Source organism: Silurus aristotelis (assembly GCF_946808225.1).
Source record: "Silurus aristotelis genome assembly, chromosome: 23".
NCBI lineage: Eukaryota > Metazoa > Chordata > Actinopteri > Siluriformes > Siluridae > Silurus > Silurus aristotelis.
The window spans coordinates 6,132,891-6,157,716 of NC_139596.1; the positions used below are offsets into that span (position 1 = coordinate 6,132,891).

A 24,826-nucleotide genomic window follows, 5' to 3' on the forward strand; every position below is an offset into this window, starting at 1 on the left:
TATTCTCCTTCTCTTTCTCCCTCTTCTTTCTCTCTCTGTCGAATTAAACATACTCCTAAGATACCAGTGGCCAATGCTACTGTTCCTATCTTCACTTTTGGAACATCTCTGGATAGAGTTCTCTACAATTAAAGACCACTATGTGCAGCTGAGGATGGTTCCACATGAACAGCCTAAAGATCCATGCTGTTATTGAGCAACTCATGAACTATGAAGATGGATTTGGGTCGCAATTGATATAAACAGTCTATTACAATGGTTTAGGAATGCAGTTTGCATAATCAGTTCTATATTCAAGTGTTCATCACTGAACAGAGTATTCTCGATCCCTTGCCTACAAGCAAGTAATTAAACCTGTTCTAAAAATAATAAGCTCTTCCATTAGCACTGGTTATGTACTTAAATCTTTTAAACCGCCACTTTTCAACCCCTAATTAAAAAACCTGACCTTGACCCTTGTCAGCTGTCCAACTATAGGCCAATTACAAACCTCCCCTTTATCTCCAAAATTGTAGAAATGGTTGTAACATAGCAGCTATCCTCACACCTACATAGGAATAACATTTTTTAAATGTATTAGTCAGGATGAAGGCCTCATCACAGCACAGAGGCAGTGCTGGTTGAAGTGGTAAATGTCCTGCTATTGGCCTCAATTATGACAAATTATGAATTTTCTGATTAAGTATCATTTCTGAATGGTCTTTCAGCGTTGTGTACAGCAGTTAAAGATCTTGGTGTAATTATTGACTCTAGTCGTTTTTTGAGGCTCATGTAAATAACATAACCAAGATAGCCTTCTTTCACCTTAGAAATATTGATAATATTATATATATATAATGTCGTTACAGGCTGCAGAAAAACTAGTTACTTCTAGATTAGACTACTGTAACGCTTTACTGTCTGGATGTTCTAGTAAGTGCATAAATAAGCTTTAGTTAGTTCACAATACAGCAGCAAGAGTCCTTACTAGATCTAGACAATATGACCACATCACCCCTGTTTTAATTAGTCTATACTGGCTTCCTAACAAATCTTGCATTGATTATAATACATTACTACTTATGTATATAGCACTTAATGGTCTTGTCTCGCAGTATCTGAGTAAACGTCTGTACCATTATGATCCCCCATGCCCACTTAGTTCAAAAGGTGCAGGCTATTTGTTGGTACCTTAAATAATGAAGAGTACAGCAGTGGGCAGATATTTTTCTTATAAAGCCCCACAGTTATGAAACAACCTTCCAATTAGTGTTCCAGACTCAAACACAGTCTCAGTGTTGAAGTTGAGGCCGAAGACATATTTATTTAGTCAAGCCTTTGATTGTTAGATTTTTCTTAGGTAAAGGAGCAGATCTGGAGGGATCATCGATATATAGTGTTCGGTGAACTGGGATATTTGTATGCTGCCCGCCCCCTTACTCTCACATGTTCACTCAGGTTTGTTGACGGTGGTGTGGTGGGTCATTACTTATCCCAAAGATCCCTCATGTCTGTGTTACCCTCTGGTGCTCCCTTTTAGTTATGCTACCATAGCGAGTCTTGCCGGAGTCCCCAACTGACCGTGTCCTTAACTTTTTACAACAATAAGGATACCCAATCCATATCTCTCTCTCTCTCTCTCTCTCTCTCTCTCTCTCTCTCTCTCTCTCTCTCTCTCTCTCTCTCAATCTCTCTCTCTCTTTCGGTCGAGTTTAGCATGCTCCTGAGGTACCAGTGACCACTGTTCCTGCCCCTTTCCTCTCCTCTCCTCGAATCTGCCCACTTCACCCCGGCCTGCCTCAGGATGGTGTTATTTTCGATTGGAGGCCACTCTGTGCAGCTGGGGATGTTTCACATTAATGGCATGGGGATCCATGAAATTACGGAGCAACACAGGAGCTTTAAGGATTTGAATTTAGACATACTTAATGTCAACAGTCTGCTACGCTCACCTATGATACAGTTTGAGTTTGATCACTGTACACCTCAACATAATTTTGCTGTAATAAATGGACATTCGGTGCTTTTACATTCCAACTTCATAACATCTTTATCTTTGTAAAGCTGCTTTGGGACAGTGTCCATTGTTAGAAGCAGTATGCAAATAAAACTAAATTGAATTGAATAGATTGTGTGTTATCCTGAACAGGTTCCCTGATTTGTGTTTTTGGTTCATTGCAGGAACTATGACTATTACTGGCTTTACCAAAGCATGACATATCTGCCATTGTTCTCAGTTGATCTTTTTAAACTTGTGATTCCTGCCATCTCAAGTCAAGTGGCTTTAATTGGCCATGGTTCTCCAGAAAATAGTACAGATCTAACTAAGACTACACAGATCTACACACAAGATGACATAAAATACACACAGGCAAATAGCACAAGACAAGTATAGATTTCTTAAAAACAAGACAACAAGCACTGTACAGTAAAGGACAGTGCAGCACCAACTAGTAACTAGTAACAACTAGTACACAGTTTTGATGTGAATAAAGTAGGTACAATGTATATAATAAAATAATACAACAAAATAAAGGTAATAAATGTTAACATAACATACTATGACACTATATATTTACTATGATGAAGACAGCAAATGTACAGGAGGTAAATACAAAACTGTGTACAGAAGTGTGCTTAAAGATTATTAGTATGCAAACTATGAGATTAAAATTTTAAACTTGTAATACAGAATGTGATAACCTGTTCTTCATGTCAGATAATACAATAATAAAGTTTGACATTATTTAGCTCAACCCGAGCTCTCGCTGTAAATCACATAAAAAAGAAACAAGACCCTGACATAACAGTTTAAAGAGAAATGAGTTTGGAGCTATTCATGGATAGGATCAAAACAGACAACACAGAGTACCCACTTCTTTAAAGTATGTTTGTGGTAATAATGTTTATAAAAAAAATAGAAATGAATATGCAATGTTATATTAATTGATGTAAATGTTTTAAATGATTTACATGTTGAGGTGTTTTGACTGTATTTATAGCTGTCCTCTGAGTTTTGAGTAATCCTATACTTTTAGATTAATATCACAAAAATCTACAAGAACCTTGCTATCAGCTGCCTTTGATCATTACAGCAATAAATGTCACATTGTTATTTCTTTTACAATTTGTGATTGTTTTTTTACTGCCTTGTCAAAACTGGGCTAACAAATATCTAAAGCTGACTTAATTCTGTTGAGCAGTTTGTCTGTGGGGTTTTGTTTGCATCTGCAATATTTTTGAATCCTCAAAAAATGTTAAAGCTTGCACTGAAAAAAAGGCTCTGCTGTCAGGGGACAACCTGCCACGCCATCCCTCAGCTTCACACACACACACACACACACACACACACACACACACACACACACACACACACACACACACACACACACACACACACACACACACGTAGTCTGTCCCCATCATACTAAGTATCGGCACCTGCAGCTCGTTAACCGCAGCCTACATAAACCCCTCACTTTCTCTCATTCACCGTCAGTTCTACTATCTCACGTAAATGAACACATTGACCTCGCCATACAAAAAGTGATACACTTTTTATTGTTACGTTGTAAGATCTCATGTAACTCCTTGTTAAACAATTTCAATTTATAACAATAATAAAAAAATAAAAAAATGTTGTTAAGTAAATTACATTTCTATTCTGAGCTTAAATTTGACAAGTCAATGATGTGGTGTTAGGTATAAAAAAGAATCCTGAAACTAATCTTAGTCCTGGTTACACATAATACTCCCCTGTGTGTGTGTGTATGTGTGTGTGTGTGGGGGGGGGGTTCTACCTGTTCCACACGGCAGAGTTTGTCCACTGTGCCCTGGTAGTGCTTCATACAGTCTTCTGCCAAGTGGAGGTGAGTAGAGTACTATACAGAGAAGACAATAATATAAAATCTGACTGATTCATTCTAAAGACACTTGTGGCTCATGTTCTGCTGCTGTGGGTAGTGTCTTATGGATACACTACACAATATCCTAAACGTAGCATCCTTGCTTCAGTGAATCATCACTTTACCTTGCTCAGTTCCTTCTGATACTGTGGCATCTTCTTCAGCATCTGGCTCAGCTCCTTGAGCGTGGTCTGTAATGCACACAAAAAGTTAAAATTTGGCAAAAAAAGACATTATATGAATATAGACATATAAGAAAGAGTAGCTGGTGCACCTTCTCTCCTGTGTTCATCTTTTTACTGGAAGAGAACTCCTTTAGTGATTTTGTCACGGCCCTGAAAGTAGGAAATACGGAGACTCTTGTCAATAAAGACTTGGTTCTACCATATACTGCATGTCAGTTGCTCAAAAGATTATGTTCCTAAAGTGTTAATGTACCAAGTGGCGTGTCGAGTAACTTTTTAAAAGTCTTTATTTGACAGCTATAAGTCACTGTTTCGTTGATTTTCTCCACTAAGCTTTGATATAGTGATTGCACTTAATGGTCAAAAATTGTAACAAATGATAATAAAACCCCACCAATCATGCTGTTCGATGATAAGATGGGAAACAGTACACAGGACAGTAAATGATGACCAGTGTGATGCAATAGAACAGTTTAGTGGTAGCTAAATGGTAAAGGGTCTGAGTTACAGATTGGAAGGTATCGCCAAGATGCCACTCTTGGGCCCATGAGCAAGGCCCTTTACCCTCTGTGGTCCAGGGGTGCTAAATCATGGTTGAACCTGCGTTTCAACCTCAGCTTCCTAACTTTGCTGGGATATGTCACAAGAAGCCCACCCACTTAAAATCAGTCAGTTTAAAAATACTATTAATACATAGATATAAAAGATTTTGTATAGTAAATAATCAAAATAAAACCTACATTTCTGCAAACAAAGGCAATGTGTAATTGCAGACAATGTCTGCGATGTACAGAACAATAGGTAGTATAAGATATTAAAAAGATAAAAAAGGAAATTGGGATTATAGAGTGGATAATGTGTGTAAATAAGAAATACTGTGTGTGCACCCGATGGAGAAAATGTCTCATTACTTCAATACCATAATTAATTTCCCACCTTTGTGTCTTTTATGTGGTTATTGAGAGGCACTTGGAGTAAAGCTTTTGCTGAAACAATATTAGCCTTACTGATGACAGGCACTGCTGCACTGATCAGTTGAACAAAGGCTTATCTAAAGCCACCCAGATCTCAACTGCTTAATATGGGGGATACTTTAAAACCCCTTCGATAGGAGCTGGTACCATAAGAAACAAATAAATTTTGCTTTATAGAGGTAATTATTAATGTCGTTCTGCAGCAATCTACAGTCATTAGCGACAGCTGAAAATTAGGCAGGTAATTACATGAACACTTTGTCATCATTACGTCCACATCAAGAGTTCATAAACTGGTGCTCAGACTTACGTGGAGACTTCAGCAATGTGTTTGTGCCTGAGCGTGACCCACAGGTCATCATCCTCATCCAGCAACACTTCCTTGATACGCGTGTCTCCCATTCCAGTTGTCTCGTATCTGATTGAGAAACACACAGCATCATCTGTACAAATACCCCAATTCATTAATAAAACACCAGGTGACCAGGCCTGGAAGTATTATAGGTGACTTTATATGGATAGGTTACTTGTAGACATCATTTTCGATGGGTAGCAAGTCATAGGCCATTGCCTGAAAGGTGAGCTCGTGTAGCACTGGAGAGACAGGATCAAATCCCCTGTCTAGAATCAGCAGCTGAGAACGGGCTTTATCTGGTCCCTGGCAGATATAGAACATATAGAGATTGACCACAAGATGAGAGAATCAGTCTGTCTCACTTAATTTGTTCCAGCAGAGATATTTGCATAATCTCAAGCCAATTTGTTTTGGGAATTTGAATAATGACTTAATTTCCCTGACTCACCTCACCCATAGTGGGATCATCTGCCTTATAGCCATCCAACTTATCCTGGAGCATCTGTGCCAGAATGGCACTATCTTTATACTCTCTGAGAAAACACACACACACACACACACACACACACACAAACTCTAGGGATCAAGTACGCAAATTGGACACAGAACCTTTATACAAAAAATTCAGCTCAGTGAGATGAGACAAGATGACGGTTAGTTTGCTTCTTAGCAGCTATTGTCCAATGCATTCTGCTGGAAAAGTGCCAATAACTAAACTAATAAGTAACCTAGTGGTGTTTGAAAAGCTGGCCTTATTTCAGGAATAAATTGTTACCATCAAAATGAATTTATATCTACCATTTTCTATAATCTACCATTATAGAAAAATTTCCACATTCCATTCAGATAGCACTGCAGACATCAAGTGATTACTAGAACTATATGTGAATATAAAATTAAACTTGGCTATAAATGTACACAATGCATGGTCATTCTTAAATAGATTTAAAAAATTATTGTTGACAAATTGTTGTTCTACTAAAGGTATAGTACGCCCAAATATCTGCACAATGATCGGCTTTTTTTTTTTTGTTTTTTTGTTATATTGCCCAGTGTTTTAGGGACATTTGGCTTGTCTGTTGTGTGTGTGTGTGTGCATGTGTTCTCACCCTCTGTATCTGACAGCTGGATATTCTTTCAAAGTGGCACAGAGGGTGGCAATCTGCTCAGCCAAACGCTCCAGCATCTGATTTTTTACATCTGTTTTAAACGGGCTGTAAAAGTCCTGAAAGGCATTGACTCTGTCCAAAGAGAATACCTACAGAATCACACGATTTTTAAAAAAGAATAGCTTTAGTGTTAAGCAGATAAACTGAATATAAAAATATAAAATAAACTGAGAATGTGCTGCAATTTTACCCCACCTGTCTCCACCCCATAAACTACCCCCAATCTACTAATCGTACTAAGACTAAACATTATTGCTCTTCAGGGTCATCAGGTTTAGACTAGTACAACCTAATCCTCTAATGCTATACTGGATAAAGTCTAGAACAATTTAATTCTCCTTCAATCTCACAGTCTTGTAATACACTGCCCTGTCCCAGGTCACATAACCACAATCTGTCCCATATCTAAACACTCTCACAGTCCCATTGCCTGGTTTGGGGACAGGATATTAGCCAATGGGATGACTGATTAGGGATGAGTTAGGGCCAGTCATTGCAGCTAGTTGCAAGATGTATTATAGAGGAGGACAGCAGAGGATTGAAAAAGAGCCATCTGGAGTATTCCATCATAAGCTCTGAGCTCCTGCATTCACACACGCTAACCTGTGACTCATAGGGCAGGAAGGCGGCGTTAATCTCGGTCAAAGTCTTTATCACTTTGGCTGCACGGGATTTGGTGAGGAGGCTAAACAATGAGTCTGGGATTGCTGCAAGAAAAAAGAATATGTGAGAAAAATAAAGAAAGTGTGATTAAACATGAAAAATAAAAAATAAAAACTATACCAGCTCTAGTTATTGTGCGTTCTAGAACGAGTGGCACATTCATACTTTACAAGAAATGTTTATTTCTCTCTCTTTCCTTTCAGCTTTATTTTTTTTTTCTTTTTCAAATTCTCTTGTTATGTTCTTTTTTTCTTTTTTCAAAAACTCACCATCTGTGAAGAACACATGAGCTCCTCTGTATGCTGGAGCACTGGGATCTCGGAAATCATTAATGAGCCCCTCTACAGACTGTAAAAACAAACACCAATGAAATACATGAAGACAACAAAACCTTCACTGGTATTAAGATACTGGTGATTACATTTGCTAGCTTCTATTATATTGCTGAGTAGGTTACAGACAGGGGACAGATTAAAGGAAAAACTAATAACTAGATGTTGGGCAACCATGAGCCACCAGTTAGTGGTTTGATTATAGTGGCTTATACACTGCCTAAACCTTTCCTCCAAAATCTCCTTTAGGTGATCAACTGGGTACACCATCTAGATGTTAGTCATTTTCCAGAAATTAGCCTGTGTGTTTTCTTAGTGGACACACCCACTTGTGAAAAATAGGGCTTAGGGTGACTCACCTGGGCAAAATTTTCCACATTTCTACAGGTCAGTGTCTGCACATGCTCATTAGGTTTTGTAATGACAGGTTTAAGCACTGAAGCATGACAATGATATCCAACACTGTGAAGTTGTTGGCAGTCTGATCTCACCCTACACCAACATTCTGTCACCTTAAAAACTGTTGCTTTGTTCTTGACACTTACTGTAGAAGCATCATGGTCGAACCTAATATCCAACCCGGTTTATAATTTTTTTCATAGATCTAAATGCACATGGAACCTTAGTCACTGTTCCTACTGAAACACAGACTGATAATGAATTAACATTATACACTTTTTCAAATATTCTTTGTATGACGTGTAAACCTGTCTGGAAACATGTTCACACAGTTGTTGAAGATTTTCTTTTAATCTGTCACCCATATTTACATATATTATGATAAAATATAATATTATTATGTACAGTCATTTCTATTTTCACTCAACAGTAAGTTTCAGGTCATTATTTAACAGCACCAGTAATTAATAGCCACTTTGTTTTCTGAGAAGCGTTGCCATACGATACCAATTAAATAAAAGTTGGGATGCAACTAAAAATAAAAACAGAGTACAATGATTTGCAAATCTCACAAACACATATTTTATTCATAATAGAACATAAAAACATATCTAAAATGTACCTAAGAAAATGGATCAAAGGGAAAAGGTCATTTGGTATTTAATGGCTGCTACATGTTCACCCATTGCCTCCTCTTTGCATGATAGAGCTTTAATTTGCATTTGTTAATAACAGGGTGAACTGTGTTCACAGACAATGAATTCTGGAGTTATTTCTGAGCCCATGCATTTATTTCCGCTGCAGAATCATTCCTTAAATTAATCATTTTTAACGCAGTGATGGATGAGGGCCCGAGGATCGTCCTTGTCCCTTGTGGAGATGTCTCCATATTTTTTTTTTTTATGTTTTCATGATATTTTGTACTGTATATGATGAGCTGTGAAAGTCTTCACTAGTTTATGTTGATAAACATTATTCTGAAATTGTTCCAAAATTTGTATATGCAGTTTTTTGCAGATTGTTAAACCTTTTAAATTTTCACATCTGAGAGACTCTCTAGGATACTCTTTTTTAAACCCAGTCAGGTTACTGACCTGTTTCCAATTAACCTAATCAGTTGCACCATATTCCTCCAGCTATTTCTTTTTAGTTACACTTTCTTTTTCAGCCTTTTCTTGCCCAGTCACAACTTTTCTGGATGTGCTGTGGCCATCAAATTCATATTTACCCTGTTTCTTTCAATAAAACAGAAATTTCCTGATTTTAAACACATAATATGTGTTCTGTCTTCTGTTCTGAATAAAATATGGAATTACGAGATTTGCAAATCATAACATTTACATTTTACACATTGTATTAATCAGGAATTTGATTTATAATCAAAGTGCTATCATTGTTAAAGAAACACTAAAATCATTGGCTTTTTATGATGAATAACTGATGATAACCTCATCAGATGGGGTTAAGAGAAAAATCGCCTCCATAGTGGGAAGGGGTTCACGCCGTTTAGTGATGTCCTCAACAACTGCAGCAGAGCATGAAAAAGAAAAAAAAAGAAACTTGATATCACAACTGGAAATAGGGTGCAAATTAGTGTAAATGAATGTGCCAGAAATGTTGCAAGTGTCTTTCTGTTTGTCTTTTTTCTCTCTTATTCTCTTTGTAGAGCACAAATGATTGAATTATTTGTAAATGTGAATCAAGACACAAAGGTGCGGGGAAAATCTCACTTTTGTTATAAGTCTACAAAAAAGTGTTTTTAATTATCAGCCAACACAATTTTATTAAAAAGGCAACCTGTCTTATTTCCTGTGTTTTAGAAGCTGGTAGATGGATGTTGAGTACCTGTAATACTTTATATGGACAAAAGCTTTTTGCTTTTTACTTTTCTAGTCACATGTGGTTTTTCCCCAAAATGTTACCAAAAGGCACACAATTGTATAGAATGTCTTTGAATGCAGTAGCATTACATTTCCCCTTTATTTAAACTAGAAGACCAAAACTTGTTCCAGCATGGCAGTGCCCCAGGGCACAAACTGTTTGCCATAAAGAGATGGGATGAATTGGAATGCTGACTGCACCCCAGGTCAGACTACACCATACATCAGTACTGTACTTGACTTCACTAACATCTTTATAGCTCAATGAGCACAAGATTCCACAATCACACACCAAAATCTAGTGAAACATCTTCCTATAAGAGTTATTATAAAAGCACAATGGAACTAAATGTGGAATGAAATGTTCAAAAAGCATATATGAATCCTATGGTCAAGTTACAAAAGGTAATATTAGTGATACTTAGGACTAGTTTGTTTCATGGACAATCCACAATATAAATTTGATAAATGTAAATGGATTACATAATTTTATAAATGAAATGCATTACATATTCTTGAAGATATAAAAAATTGTTGCTGTGGTATAAGTGGAATAAAATACTTCAGAAAAATGTGAAAAAAGAGAACCAGGTTTGGAATTGTACAGTAACAAGAGCTTCACGTCAAGTTGCACAACATCATCTTGTTTATTATTATGATTATTATTATTTGTTTGTAATTATTCTATACTAAAAGCATGCCCCAAATGTTTTATAATTGATAAGTATAATTTATTATCATTACTTAATAATTTGTAAAATATAAATATTTCTTGTGCATTTGAAATTTCAGGTTCTTCTATATGTCAAATAAATTCCTAGATACATTTTTTGACATCTTAACATCTTAGTGAAAATATCTTTTAAATTATCTTTTAATGATAATCCAATGAATCTAGTATTTGCTATTCTGTCAAATTAACCAAACATAAGAATATTAACCCTATTTTAAGACATTTTTACTCATTCTTAGCTAGAAATAGTCTTTTATTGAAAGATAATTTAGCTAATTTTAAGCATTTAACCTTTTTCTGGTTTACTGTAAAGATAAAAAGAAATACTAAATATATCTTGTATTTTCACAATATTGGCACAATAACCTCTTTTGCAGTGTACACGAGTGTTTAATGTACTGAAAGTGCACCTGTTTGAACTTACTCGTGATTCCTTCAGACATAATATCAGTCATTTTGCAGCAGGATGAAACCATTCTCATGCTCAATTTGTCCACCACCAGCACCTGAGACAGAGTGTATTAATTGTATTAAGTAATAATACACACAGTTTATTATTATACAGAACTCACTGTTCAGTTTATAACAAATACACTGCAAGTGACACATTTTTTAAAATCAATTTATTTCTTCCCACCAGGCCTTAAGGAGAAATTTACCTTCCATTCTCCTTTAGTTTTCACCTTCTTGATGACATCGTTCATAATTTCTGCAAGAGGAGCGTAAAGTTCTGAGAACTCAGGTTGCATGTTAACAGTACAATCAATTAAAATGAAATTAAATGAAATAAAAGACAACACAATTCATTGAAAAATATACTTTTGAATGGCAAAAGAAGAATTTACCAAATTTACAATTTAAAAATGTATTTAGATTTAAATGGTGGAAATGCACTAAAACACGCTAAAAAGAGTGAAATAATTTGTCAAACGTTGTGTGATTACCACAGTGCGGCTCTAAAAGCTGTAGTTTAATATATATAATATAAATTTCTTTTGTTTTTATACAACAAACTATGTAATTCAACAGTATACAGCTCTATAAATGTACAGATGTTCAACTTTTTACATGAAAAATCCTTTCTTAGCATGAATAACAGCTTACTCGCTCTCGGCATCCAGACATTTAGTTTCTTTAAAATGTAATTTTATTTAGTAAAAAATTTTTTTATTGAATTTCATTTTATTTCATTTCATATCATATATTTAATTTAAATTTTATTCAATTTTATCTGTATAGTGCTTTTATTGATAGACATTGTTCCAAAGCAGCATTACAGAAATACAGAGGTTATGAAGTTGGAATGTATAAGTTTAGTGCCTATAAGTTGTTCCTGATAAGTTTATCCTTAATAAGTGAGCCTGTGACGACTGTGGCAAGGAAAAACTCCCTAAGATGGTATGAGGAAGAAACCTTGAGAGGAACCAGACTCAAAAGGGGAACCCATCCTCATCTGAGTGGCACCAAATATCCACTGAAAAATTCTCTCACTGCAAATTCAGCTGTAATGCTTTGCCATACCTCTTCTAAAACTTGCCAAAGGTGTCTTTAACTAGTTGTTAGTAACTAGATGTTTCTTACTGACCTTGAGATGCAGTTTATACCACAGCATTTCAGTAGGATTTAGGTCCATGATAGATAACACTCCAGCCGACTGTTTGGTCATGTGCTTGGGGTCATTGTTTTATTGTATGGTGAATTTGGATCCAATTAGCTGCAGTTAAAGTATTGAATGGTAGCCATGTTGTTTCAGTATTCTTTTCACCCGTAATATATTGGAAAAGGGTACCAATATTACTGGAAGGAACTGTATAAAATATTTATTATATTCAGAATAATAGAAAAAAAACTTTAAGAATTAGTTTGAACTTTAAAGCAAACTTTAGTAGTTTTTGCTAAGTTACAAATATAATGTTTATATTCAAATGTTTGCCCTAAGAATATAAAAAAGGTTCAGACTGAAACTGAACCCTACAGCAATATATATTCAAACCCTATTAAGTTTAATTATATATGGAATAACGTGGTGTATATTTAATGTTCTTCTTGCTCTGCTGTGATTTGGAAAGCGGGTGATAGTGAACGCACATCAGCCATACTCTAAATATACCAGTGTGCCTGTTAATCTGTTAAGTGTCTCACACCTGCACTTATTCTCACACACAAACACACACACACACACACACACACACACACACACACACACACACACACACACACAGACAGATTCACACTTGCAGTCGGTGAAGTCATATGACTGAAATGCCAGGCAGAACAGAGTCTGAAGTGTGACCATTTCTTCTGATAATACATAATAATATAATATAATGAATTATATTAAATTTACTATTGTATAGTAACTGTGTTTGGAACAGAATACATAAATCCAATATGCTGCTGTGTGACATTGAAACATTTAAAGTTCAGAAATGTTGGAACACAAAGAAAATCAGAAACAAATCTGACACCAAAAAAAAAAAAGATTGAAAAAAAAAAAGACTTAAAAAAATTATATGTACGATATATTAGCCTAAAGTTTGTTTATATTTGTTAGGATGTTAAAGGTGTCACTAATTGCATGGTATTCATGCTAAGTATACCTTCTCTGATTTTCCAAAAAAGTGCCAATACTTTCGGGATTTACTGTAGTATTTAAAGCGCATGCTTATTATATGCACCAACAGGATACTCGGATATCAAACGAAATCAAATAACACGCAGAGAACAAATTTCCAATTTTCTCCTTAGGTGTGGCTCATTAAGGCCTCTTATAAGACAAGTATATAAACAATCCACAGGCACTCTCACAATGTGAAGTCTTGCCATTGTTTGTCATTAAGCGTTATATACTGTGTAGTGAAAGCTACTTATTTATTCTTATTTTTTATTTTATTTAATATTACTTATTAAGCAGGAGTGTTGACCTGTGACTGTTTGAGAATGCTTAAATATGAGACTCATTCACTAACTAATTTATTCATAAATCACTTTGATTTTTGAATTAATGCAGAATAAAAAGGCATGTTTAAGACATGGTTAAAGATAAAAGGTAAAAGTTTATTGTTTTGTGGGCATATTAATGTTATTGTATGCATAGTGAAAATATGAACACGTGTCCTCTGTCTGCATTTGTGCTGTGCATAAAAATGTTACACTGATTTGAAACATTGAAGTAAACAACATTAGAAACTCTTGTCTACTGTGCTTAAGGCACTACAATGCTTTAAAAAATATGACATCATTAGAAAAAAGCTCTTATTTAATTCACTGAGTGAGACACAGCAATCACTGGCCTAATCTCTTTCCAATCCTCTTACAAAGCTGGTATTTTTGTTTTCTTTCTTTCTCTCTCTCTCTCTCTCTCTCTCTCTCTCTCTCTCTCTCTCTTTCTCTGAATATTTTGATTGATTCTAAAAAAGCAATGCAAATGATGTAGAAAGACAAAAAAAGGGCTAAACTGAGTTGCCAAGAGACACATTTAGGTCATACATATAAAATGCCTTATTTAAGTCGGACTATTACATTTCAAACTACAACCAAAATTTGCCAGCTGATTGAGCTTTCACTGGTGCCTAATTCAAGTGCAATCAAGTGAATTGCAATCAGCTGAAAGAGAAAGTGGCACATTAACAACATATCAGTGTGGTTGCTTAAACATGAGCAATGTGATTACACAACAGCTCCCCATCTTATCTAATTCCACAGGATACATTCCAGTTACTGGTGAACCAACTATCAACATCAGAAATGTTTAATAGGGTCATTATTTGTCTACTAACCAAGAGCTATACATACATTTTATTAGACTGGCTAAGGACATCAGATTATGGAAATGCTGTAATCCTCTTTTAAGATAACAGGTGCTTTTTGGGTTTTGACTATGCTGTATAATATTAATAATAGTTAATAATACTTCAGAATGCTCAATTGTGATTGAAGCTAATGATTCTTTTTGTACTACATTATTGTAGGTCTGTCAGCAAGGTTATATTTTTGAGAGAGAGAGAGACTGAGAGAGATAGAGAGAGAGAGAGAGAGAGAGAGAGAGAGAGAGAGAGAGAGAGAGAGAGAGAGAGAGAGAGAGAGAGAGAGAGTCTTGTTTAGTGTCTTGTTAATGTTCCAAAACATTGTATCTAACAATAAACGGAAATTTGTCCATTATTAATGTAAGCTGTAACTGTTGTCAAATTGATGTAGTAGAAAGGAAATAAAAAATTATTTGATGTGCTGTTATTTGAAAATAATCAACCACTTCAAAAGCGAATTTCTTACATTATTTCCTATTATTTTCTTCAGAAGTCAGAGAAAACTCTGAAAGAATAACTTTGGTGAGCCTCTTTCTCATGTCTGTCTCTTTCTAAGGATTTTACTAGCTAAGGTTAATAGAATGCAATGTATGTAGTTTTGTGACTTCCTGTCAAAAGTTGCATTATCTGTATGATGTTATTACCAAAGCTAAATACTACCATAAATAAATAATACCAAATAAAATACTTAAGGAAGTGTTACATACAGCTGGTGAGCCTCTTCTGAATATTATTAACTCCTCACTATCTTTAGGTCATGTCCCTAAACCCCTCAAGTTAGCAGTTATTAAGCCCCTCATTAAGAAACCTAATTTGGATTCAAACACGCCATCAAATTACAGACCCGTTTCAAATCTCCCATTTATGTCTAATATTTTAGAAAAGATTGTCGCTGCCCAGTTATGTTCCTACTTACAAGAGAACAATATCTTTGAAGAGTTTCAGTCAGGTTTTAGGCCCCATCATAGCACAGAAACTGCTCTAGATAAAATCATTAATCACATGTTTTTAGCTTAAGACCAGGCTACATCTCTCTGTTAGTTTTACTAGATCTTAGTGATGCATTCAACACTATAGATCCATCCGTTACCATTTTGTAGACTTAAATGGAGAGCTATCCAGGTTAATTCAAGTAAATGATGGCGTGCCACAAGGTTCAGTTTTAGGACCCCTGCTTTTCACAATATACATGCTTCCCTTAGGAAATATTATTAGAAGACATGGGATTAGCTTCCACTGTTACACTGATGATGCCCAGCTATATATCTCATCAAAACCAGACAATACAGCTCAATTGACTCAGATAACTGAGTGTGTTAAAGAATTAAAAGACTGGATGACTCATAACTTTCTATTATTAAGACGGAGATTTTGCTCATCTGCCCAAAAAAACAGTACACAGAAGCTCCAGCATTTCAACCTGCATTTAGACGAATGTTCTGTATCTACTAGTTCAACGGTAAAAGAACCTGGGAGTTATTTTAGACACCAACTTGTCTTTTACAAATCATATCAACCATGTTACAAAAATAGCCTTCCTCCACCTTAGAAATATTGCTAAGCTAAGAAACATGTTATCTATATCTGATGCAGAGAAGCTCATCCATGCGTTCATGACCTCCAGAATAGACTATTGTAATGCATTACTAGGTGGATGTCCTGCATCATTAATAAACAAGCTACAGTTAGTCCAGAAGGCAGCAGCCAGAGTTTTCACAAGGTCGGGGAAATATGATCATATAACCCCAATCATAGCGTCCCTACACTGGCTACCTGCTTCTTACAAAACACTAAATGGTTTAGCTCCCAATTATCTTTCCAGTCTTTTAACATGCTGCAATTCATCATGCTCCTTGAGATCTCTGTACTTCTAGTAGTTCCTAGAATAGCAAAGTCCACTAAAGGCGGTAGAGCATTTTAACATTTATCTCCTAAACTCTGGAATAGACTTCCTGACAGTGTTCGGGGCTCAGACACACTTTCCCAGGTTAAGTGCAGATTAAAGTGCGTATCTTTTTAGCAAAGCCTACACATAACACACATCACATAACCTTGTGCTCCAGAACATTTGATCACATGCACATTATTAACTTGTGCTGCTAATATCATGAACAGCAGCTACGCTAATTCCTCTCCACTGCTTCTCTTTCTCTCCCCATCCCGAGGCATCCTGAGGTTGCTCCAGCCCCAGTCACCTCCCACCTTATGAAGATAAGGTGAAGATGAAGATGATGAAGATAACCTTTGAGATAATGTCTGTTGTGAAAAGCGCTATACAAATAAGATTGTGGACCTTTAAAGAAGTAGATGCCGACCCCGCAAACATCCCAAACCACCCAGAAACGTACCAGCGCCAATTGGAGTTTTGACATTGGACCTCTTTGAGTGTTTAAAGGCTCTGGCATGGAGAGGCTGGTGTTGGATTTGTGATGATCGCAAATGTTGAGCTATTTTATGAGTTGCTCAGTAGCTCCTAGTTTTATAACCACAAATGACTGTAAAAGGCTGTAGAAAGAAAATTACTCATAATCTTACATTCCAGTGCTCATGTTAGTTCTCACTCTCCAGTATTCTGTATTGTTTAAAGACTATAATCACACTCTTGATATCACCCAAATAAGGATGGGTTCCCCTTTTGAGTCTGGTTTCTCTCAAGGTTTCATTTCTCATAACATCTAAGGGAGTTTTTCCTTGCCACAGTCACCATGGCTGCTCATCAGGGATAAATACACAACATTCACCTTAACTGTTAAATTCTGTATGGCTGCTTTAGGACAATGTCTGTTGTGAAAAGCGCTATAGAAATAAACTTGACTTGACTTATAATAATTTAATGATCATTGCTAGAAGAAAGGTTGTAATGTTTACATAAAAGGATCCCATTAAAGATACTAATATAAGTAAATATATTAAGTAAAAGAAAACTGTCCTCATTTCACCACATTTTGTCGGTTTGTAAAGATCGCTAATGTTACCAAACAAATTAGGAGTTATAACAAAATCTTTTCTCCGAAAACAGAGCTTTAATATTATGATATACGAGCTAGGAGCGGCCTCCAAGTTCCGAGTCTAATCAACTTAGATGAGCTTAGGTGAGCTTAGATGAGGAGGAAACATTCCTGAAATTGTGAAAGGATGAATCAAGGAAAACTTCAATCCAGGGCAAATTCTTATTTTGTTCGAAAGGAAATTATTTGTGGCAGAAAATGATTAAAAAAAAAAAAAAAAAACAGAACAACCAGGAAAGGTCTTTTGAGTGCCCCTTGTTAACATTGTAGACAAGAATTTTTGCAGCTCATCATGTTTATTTATGTTTATTATTCATTTATGTTCATCCTTAGTTTATTAGACAATTATACTAAACAGTTGATGTAAAAGCATGTCCAGTTATGATCACATTTACATTTTTGGTCTATTGTAAATGTCTTCGTCCAGCAGTCCATAAAAGCAGACGAGCACTTTCTAATCCGAGGCACAGGGTTGCCAGATTAGAAATCTATTTAAACGACCAATAACTGAAGAATTTCCCAAAAACATGAAACCAAACTTTGACATTTTTAAAACATGGTAATGCAGTGGAAGCATACACAGAGATCACAGTTAAGCATCTAAAAAAATGAGTATCCGTTCACTATAAAACCAAGGTGAATTAAATGCACAAAAATAACATCTGGCAACAGTGAAGATGGATTAGTGCGAGGGTACATCCGCTTTATCAGCTGGACACAGCAAATAATAACCAGACAAGAAGCGTAATAAAGAAAGACTAATCATAAGAATAATCTTCTGCGTTCAATAAATCAGAGAAGTGTCAGTGTGTTATTGATTATTACTCATTCATTTTACAGGATATGAACAAATGCCATTCAGTCTTTATTGTTGCTATATTCAATCTATTTGATTTCAAGACAGACATGAAATAAGAACCTTATCACGTGTTTTTAGGGCAGTCTGTTATCATGTTATCTCCATTCATTATTACCTCATCAGAATCGCCAATTCACTACAGCGTCATAAATCAACGCCATAAAGTTCAAGTCCACTTCTCTTTTTTCATGTATTAGAAAGAAAAAAAAAGAGAAACCTGCTTGGTTTCAAACCGATAAATACTTACTTTCTCCGACAATCGCTTTCAATCCGAGAGGAGCCATGATCCAGAATACGACTATTCCTCTCTCTCTCTCTCTCTCTCTCTCTCACTCTCTCTCTCTCTCCCTCCCTCTCCCCCCCTCTCGTACTCTCTCTCTCTCTCTCTCTCTCTCTCTCTCTCTCTCTCTCTCACTCTCTCTCTCTCTCCCTCTCCCCCCCTCTCGTACTCTCTCTCTCTCTCTCTCTCTCTCTCTCTCTCTCTCTCTCTCTCTCTCTCTCTCTCTCTCTCCCTCTCGCCCTCTCTCTCTCTCTCGCCCTCTCCCCCCCCCCCTCTCTCTCTCTCTCTCTCTCTCTCTCTCTCTCTCCCCCTCTCGCCCTCTCTCTCTCTCTCTCTCTCGCCCTCTCCCCCCCCCCCCTCTCTCTCTCTCTCTCTCTCTCTCTTTCTCCCCCTCTCGCCCTCTCTCTCTCTCGCCCTCTCTCTCCCCCCCCTCTCTCTCTCTCCCCCTCTCGCCCTCTCTCTAATCTTTATAAGAATCCAAGCTCTTTGCAATCTCATTCCAAACTCACCAAAGCACCACCATTAATATTCATCATCATCATCATCATCATCATCATCATCATCATCATCACCCAGACTCAGTGAGCAACACATTCACAATTCATAATCAATCACATGAAACCAGAGCCATAGCTTTAGTCTTAGGGAGTCAAGGTTTATTTCATGATTTAGATGTTTTAACCTCAGATACTGCTGCAATTCTCTAAATGAAGGCTAGGTGAACAGCAGGGTGATAAAGATGAAGTGAACCCAAATGTGGAAAAGACTGGACAGAATTTGAAGAAAGAGTTGTAATAATTGCATCCTCAGTTCATTATCCTGACGGAGACACCCTGGATATAGTCTATTCTAGCTCTACCCCAGGTAAAGACATATTCAGATCAGTGAAGCTGCCATACAGGAAGTGAGGTTGTATCTCAGCAGCTGCACTATAGGCTGACACACAACTTAGTAGCCATCTTCAGGATTTGTTCTAATTAGTTTTCTATTACCTTGTTGGTCCACCTTGGTCCTGGAAGAACATTGTTTAGTTCCACTGTGTACTGTACTGTATATTGTTGACAATAAAATCCACTTGATTTGTTTGTATAGATGTTCTTGTTATTTTATACTATTTCTATTACAGAAATATGCCCTATAATTATTAATATGGCAATGCTTTTTCTAAAGGGGATGTTTACTTAGCATTTATGGAAGGAGTCTCCAGTGACAGTGCTTTGTAACTTTCAGAATTAAAGCTGTAGCTGTGGCTGTAACTTTAATTCTCCACTAGAGGGCATGTTCACAATTACTTTTTGATTATTAGATTATTAAAATCTACATTCTGTTGAAATGCTGTAAGCATGTTTGTTGAGAGGGATTTATAGTATTAAGCAAAGGTGATACTAAAATAAATATATTGCAATGTAAGATTTATATTAGGCATGTTTTGGTACTCATTGCCTAAATCTGAACAAATTCAATACAATTTCAGATTTAAAGGGGACATTGTAAATGGAGGGAGGGGGAGTGGTGGCTCCAGCGGTTAAGGCGCTGGGTTGCCGATCGGAAGGTCTGGGGTTCAAGCCCCGGTATCGCCAGGCTGCCACTCTTGGGCCCTTGAGCAAGGCCCTTAACCCTCTATGCTCCGGGGGTCCCTTACGAGGGAAATATCAAGGTCCGTGACGACGGAGTGACGTGGGGCCGCCTTCCCGTGGGCTCACCACCTGCAGGAGGGACCGTAAGGGACAGTGCTGTGAGGATTGGGCAGCAGTCGAAGGCGGGGGCCTGCTTAGACTGCTGCCCCCGCGACCCGGATTACGGATAAGCGGGAGAAAATGAATGAATGAATGAATTGTAAATATTGCAATCTATTTGAAATATATATACATGTGCAAAAACATATATTCCAAAACAAAGGTTAGGAACAAAACATTTTCAATCTGATTAAGAAAATAGTCAGATTTAAGCATTTAAATGGCACATTTATCTGATTTAATGTATTATATGAGATCAATACTATCCCTTTTAATTCAAAAGACTTATTCGGCTTAACTGTTTTTTCATCATCAATCAGTTCACTAACAGATTATTTGGTTGCATGAAGTTGCTTTTTGTATGTACTTCAGAGGCCTAAATCTGAATTTATTCACATTTTGTTCACAATATTTTAAGAATGGAATCTATAAGCTGGCTTTGTGATGTGCAGATTTGAATTTGTAAGATTTGGATGAAAATTAGCAACAGTACTGCCTTGTTTTCCTTTAAATGAACACCAAAGGATCATCGTTGTCACTGAATAAAAAAAAAAAAAAAAAAAAATTGTAATTATACAAATATTTATTTGTATTTGATTTAGTATGCCATTGCGCACTTTATGCACTAGATGGCGCCAAGTTCATATTTTAACCCTTACAATTTAACAAAAATCCCACACGTCTATTTTGAAAGTTTGGCAAGAATTAAAATAAAAGTTTGCCAGTTCGTGTCCAATCGTGCAAATACAGACATGGATTTCGTAACTATTAGTCGAGTTTTTTTGTTTTGTTTGGAACAAGGGGAACAAAACGTGGAACAGGTTTGACATCTAATTTACATTTGTGGGAACAAAGGTTGTTATCTAATTCATTTTCAGGGTAGTCATTTTTTTTTTCTCAATTTTTTTATACACAGACATATTTTTATGTGGTTCTGATGCACAGTAGATGTGTGTTGTAGAAGGGAATAAACACTAAGAGAAATGAGATTTATACATTTAAATGACAATCATGAATTGGTTCCTGCTTCGTCTTCTTCAAAGTCACTTTGAACCCCTGAATCCTCGTACCAGCGCGTTGTTACGTCACACTGTGTTACGTCACAAGTTCAGCTCTGGTCAACTTGTATTTTGTGCACTGGGATGCGTAACCTATATTTTACTGGGCTCGCATTAATCAGGGCTGTCCGTAAATTCTGTTATGTTTAGGATGAAAACCGAAGCTCCACCCGTGATTAAAGGGTGTGGTTAAACACACACACACACACACACACACACACACTCTTACTCTTTACCTCCTATACTAAAACTCCACCTTGGCCATAAGCACTGGTCCATAGAAAGGCAGGGCCTCGATAAAACACCATCAATCATAGTTGAGGGTGTGTCCCGTACACGCTCCATGATGAACTGAGCTTCTCGTTCCTTGTGACTCACTTCATCGCTTCTCCACTGTCTGGTTTGCAGAGAAAAGCGCCAGGGAAGAAAAAGTAAGAAAAGTTCTCTGAAACAGAAGAGACTGGATATATATCGCTGATTTGGTCGCAATGGGGGATTTGATCTCAAGCCACCTGGATGAAGGCAAACGGGAGATCATTACAGGTGAGTGTTTACTGATCCGACTTCTGTTAACAAACAAACAAACAAATAAGAATCACACTTCACACCCTGCGATCCTGTTGTGTATCTTAAATCATAAATTCATAAATGTACTTTTCTCCAAGGCTGGAATTCATCATGACCTCATTTCCTTACACCATAGTGCTTTATTATGGTTTTTGTTAAACACCAGTGTACAGGGAGTGTGGATCCTGTTGGGACTCGATGTTGGTGCACTTTTTCAGTGTGGCGACGTGGCGCGCTGTTTCCCCTTCCTATATAGAAAGAAAGGGAAAAGAAAAAAAGTGTTTAATAGACTCTCTACTTGTGCAGTGGTTGTATTTTTTTTTCCACTTTTTCTTCTCCTTTTCAACCACGATGTTAAAACCAACTCACTGGTATGAGTCACCTGAGCAGATGGTGAGTTTCCTTAAACCCTGGTTGCCATAACGAACTTTCCAGGGGTGCCAAATATATTGCTCATGCAGCACTAGTACTACGGTTCCTAATCTGATGTGATCATCCAATTTAAACTTCTTTTTCCAGGTCAGAATCTCTGGGTGTTTCATGACTCACAGCTAGATCCAACCATTTGACTCGGAACAATCAGTTCAGGTCAATCTTTAACCATGTCCGATCAAAGGTTTACTGATGTGGGTGCCGTCTTCCAAGGAATATTATTATTTTAATATGTATTTCTAAAGCACATTATTGCTAAGTTATTGGTTTAGAAAATAATCACATAAGTTTCACACCTCACTGAAATATAATTCAGATCTGTCGAGGGTTTCTGATCTAAGGAGGGTGTGAGGGAGTAAAGAAATAAAGGGTACAGCATTTAAACATATATTTAAGATGGCATCTCAGGAATTAGTAGATTTACCACTGTAAAGGGAGAAGTGTGGCTGGATAGCACATCACTCGACATAAGGATAATTTAGACTTAATTCAAGCTTTAAATCCTGTGCCAAAAATGCTCTTTCCATTGACTTTTTTGTATCTTACAAATGTAGCTGAACAACATTGGTGTTTAATTTGCTTCCAATCCAGCTGGAGCAATGTTCTCAGTGTGGCACAGCAGGTCAAGTTGTGGCATTATTGCTACAAGGTCTTGGGTTTGAGCCTGAGTTTAGTTTACTGTCGATGCAATGTTTTACATGCTCTCTTTTTATTCATCTGGGCTATCTGATGGTTCTTTTAAAGGTTTCCTTCACAATCCAAAAACATGTTGATGATTAAATCAACTCCACTTTTTTTTTAATTATACAGACATACATTTTAGCCCAATTGTTGCCTGGTGTGTGTAAGTGTGGCAGTGTGGGCGTTTGTTGGGATTGCAGATTCAGAAACCACTCCCTGTCCTTGATATGGCTTGCTCATTGCAAGAACATTGTGAATAAGCCATAACCGAACATTTGGATTAAGTTTTTAAAATGTTCTCTTTATCAGACATCAGAACACCGAAGTCAAGGATTTGTCATGAATTATTAATTCCTACCATCCTCTGTTGCCTTAGAGGATGAGGTCATCATCCAGTGAAGCATAAGAATAGAAGCTAACTCCAGCACTTCCTGTGGAGTTGCCCTTGAGCTTTGTTTCTTTGCTTATTTTATACAAAGCACTCATTTCTGCAAGATTTGGCAGAATTCAATTTAGAGCTTGTAACACTGGAATTTACCTCCATATGGAGCTTTAAAAGGTCACAGGTCAAAAGTAAGACGGAGCTTCAACAGGAAATACCACAGTAGCATATTAGCCTCAAGGCCAAATGGTTTTTATGGGGCACCAGCGGGGAGTGGGTGTGTTGCTTCATGAAGTAAGCATATCTAGCTGTCAATTCTTGCTAAATGTTTAACGTCTTATGCAACACAATGTTTAAGATAGATAATCCCCTCCCCTATTATCAGTGTAGCTCTCAAAGTGTAGGGAAATCTCTGCATGTTGTCCTTTTTGACCAGCAAGCAAATTCTTAGTCAATCACAGTGCTGATTTGAAGTCACTAAGTCACTCAGCTGGAATTTAAAAGATATGTATAATAAAAAAAAAAAAAAAAAAAGGCTATAATGGCGATAATAATCAGAAGAACCAGTACATTACCTAAATAGAGTTTCCTTTAACGCATGTCAGTGTGATGTTTAAAAGTTTCCATGATCAGGTCATGCTTGTGCTCAGTGGTGTAGTCAGCACTGGTGAGGCTCTCAGGACAATTAGCATATGTGAAGAGCTTAGCACATTAACAAGCAAGCGTCCGGACAAAAACAAGGCTAGCATTAAGCAGCTGATAAGCACCGGTTCATGAATTAGAATAATGAAAAATAATTTAAAATGTAGTGTTTCACTCCTATGTTTGCGCTAAAATGGTTGCCCCCCAAGGCTTACTATGGTTTTACACAATAACATACCTCATAATTACACATTTCAAAGATTTGCTGTGTCCTTTTGTATAGCTCTCATAATTTGAATTCCTGTTGTAACATTAAAAAATATAACTGTAATATAATTAATTATATTGTCTTAACTGGAAACCTGCCACACTTCCAAATCTATAATGTTTCAACTCTTTGCCTGTATTTCTGTAAAACTGACCTGAATTCTACAATGTTTTTGGAAATATGATACTAAACCAGGCAGCAGTAACTGAGCATGCTGGGTCTGGGGTGATCCTAAAAGCGGTTTCGTCAAAGCCTGAAACTTCATTTGGGATTTCCTGTTTGCAGAGCGAGATGATCTCCCTAAGGTTTGCAAGGCTCAGAGATGAATTTACCAGCACATGAATGCTCAGTTTGCTGACTGCAGTAATTCTACAATATCCACAAGCTTATTTAAGAATGTCTCTAAATATATTATTTAACTTTTCATTTATTTTTAACCAATAAAATAGTATATATAAATAAACTGGGTTTTTTTTTTTATTTTATTTTATTTATTTATTTATTTATTTTTAAATAAATAAAGTGGTTTAATT

At 36.6% G+C, this 24,826-nt stretch overlaps 2 protein-coding genes across 3 annotated transcripts in view; one reads left to right on the forward strand and one right to left on the reverse strand.

Annotated features, from left to right (window-relative positions):
* The window catches only part of stxbp1b (syntaxin binding protein 1b), a 32,202-nt gene extending 13,570 nt beyond the window's left edge, over window positions 1-18,632 (reverse strand). For both annotated transcript variants that reach the window (XR_014531078.1, XM_083526966.1), the window contains exons 1-13: window positions 18,495-18,632; window positions 11,234-11,283; window positions 10,999-11,080; window positions 9,410-9,486; window positions 7,500-7,578; window positions 7,171-7,274; window positions 6,508-6,656; window positions 5,847-5,931; window positions 5,571-5,701; window positions 5,354-5,461; window positions 4,159-4,219; window positions 4,010-4,075; window positions 3,780-3,860 (exon numbers count right to left, since the gene is read on the reverse strand). Coding sequence is in view for 1 of the 2 variants with exons in the window: in XM_083526966.1 (XP_083383092.1) it covers window positions 3,780-3,860; window positions 4,010-4,075; window positions 4,159-4,219; window positions 5,354-5,461; window positions 5,571-5,701; window positions 5,847-5,931; window positions 6,508-6,656; window positions 7,171-7,274; window positions 7,500-7,578; window positions 9,410-9,486; window positions 10,999-11,080; window positions 11,234-11,283; window positions 18,495-18,531 (1,110 nt within the window). In the remaining variant the exon portion in view is untranslated. The remainder of the gene's footprint in view (window positions 1-3,779; window positions 3,861-4,009; window positions 4,076-4,158; window positions 4,220-5,353; window positions 5,462-5,570; window positions 5,702-5,846; window positions 5,932-6,507; window positions 6,657-7,170; window positions 7,275-7,499; window positions 7,579-9,409; window positions 9,487-10,998; window positions 11,081-11,233; window positions 11,284-18,494) is intronic.
* Window positions 18,633-21,541: 2,909 nt separating this feature from the next.
* The window catches only part of niban2b (niban apoptosis regulator 2b), a 44,181-nt gene continuing 40,896 nt past the window's right edge, over window positions 21,542-24,826 (forward strand). The window contains exon 1 of the mRNA XM_083526848.1: window positions 21,542-21,864. Coding sequence (XP_083382974.1) covers window positions 21,810-21,864 — 55 coding nt within the window. The 5' untranslated portion in view covers window positions 21,542-21,809. The remainder of the gene's footprint in view (window positions 21,865-24,826) is intronic.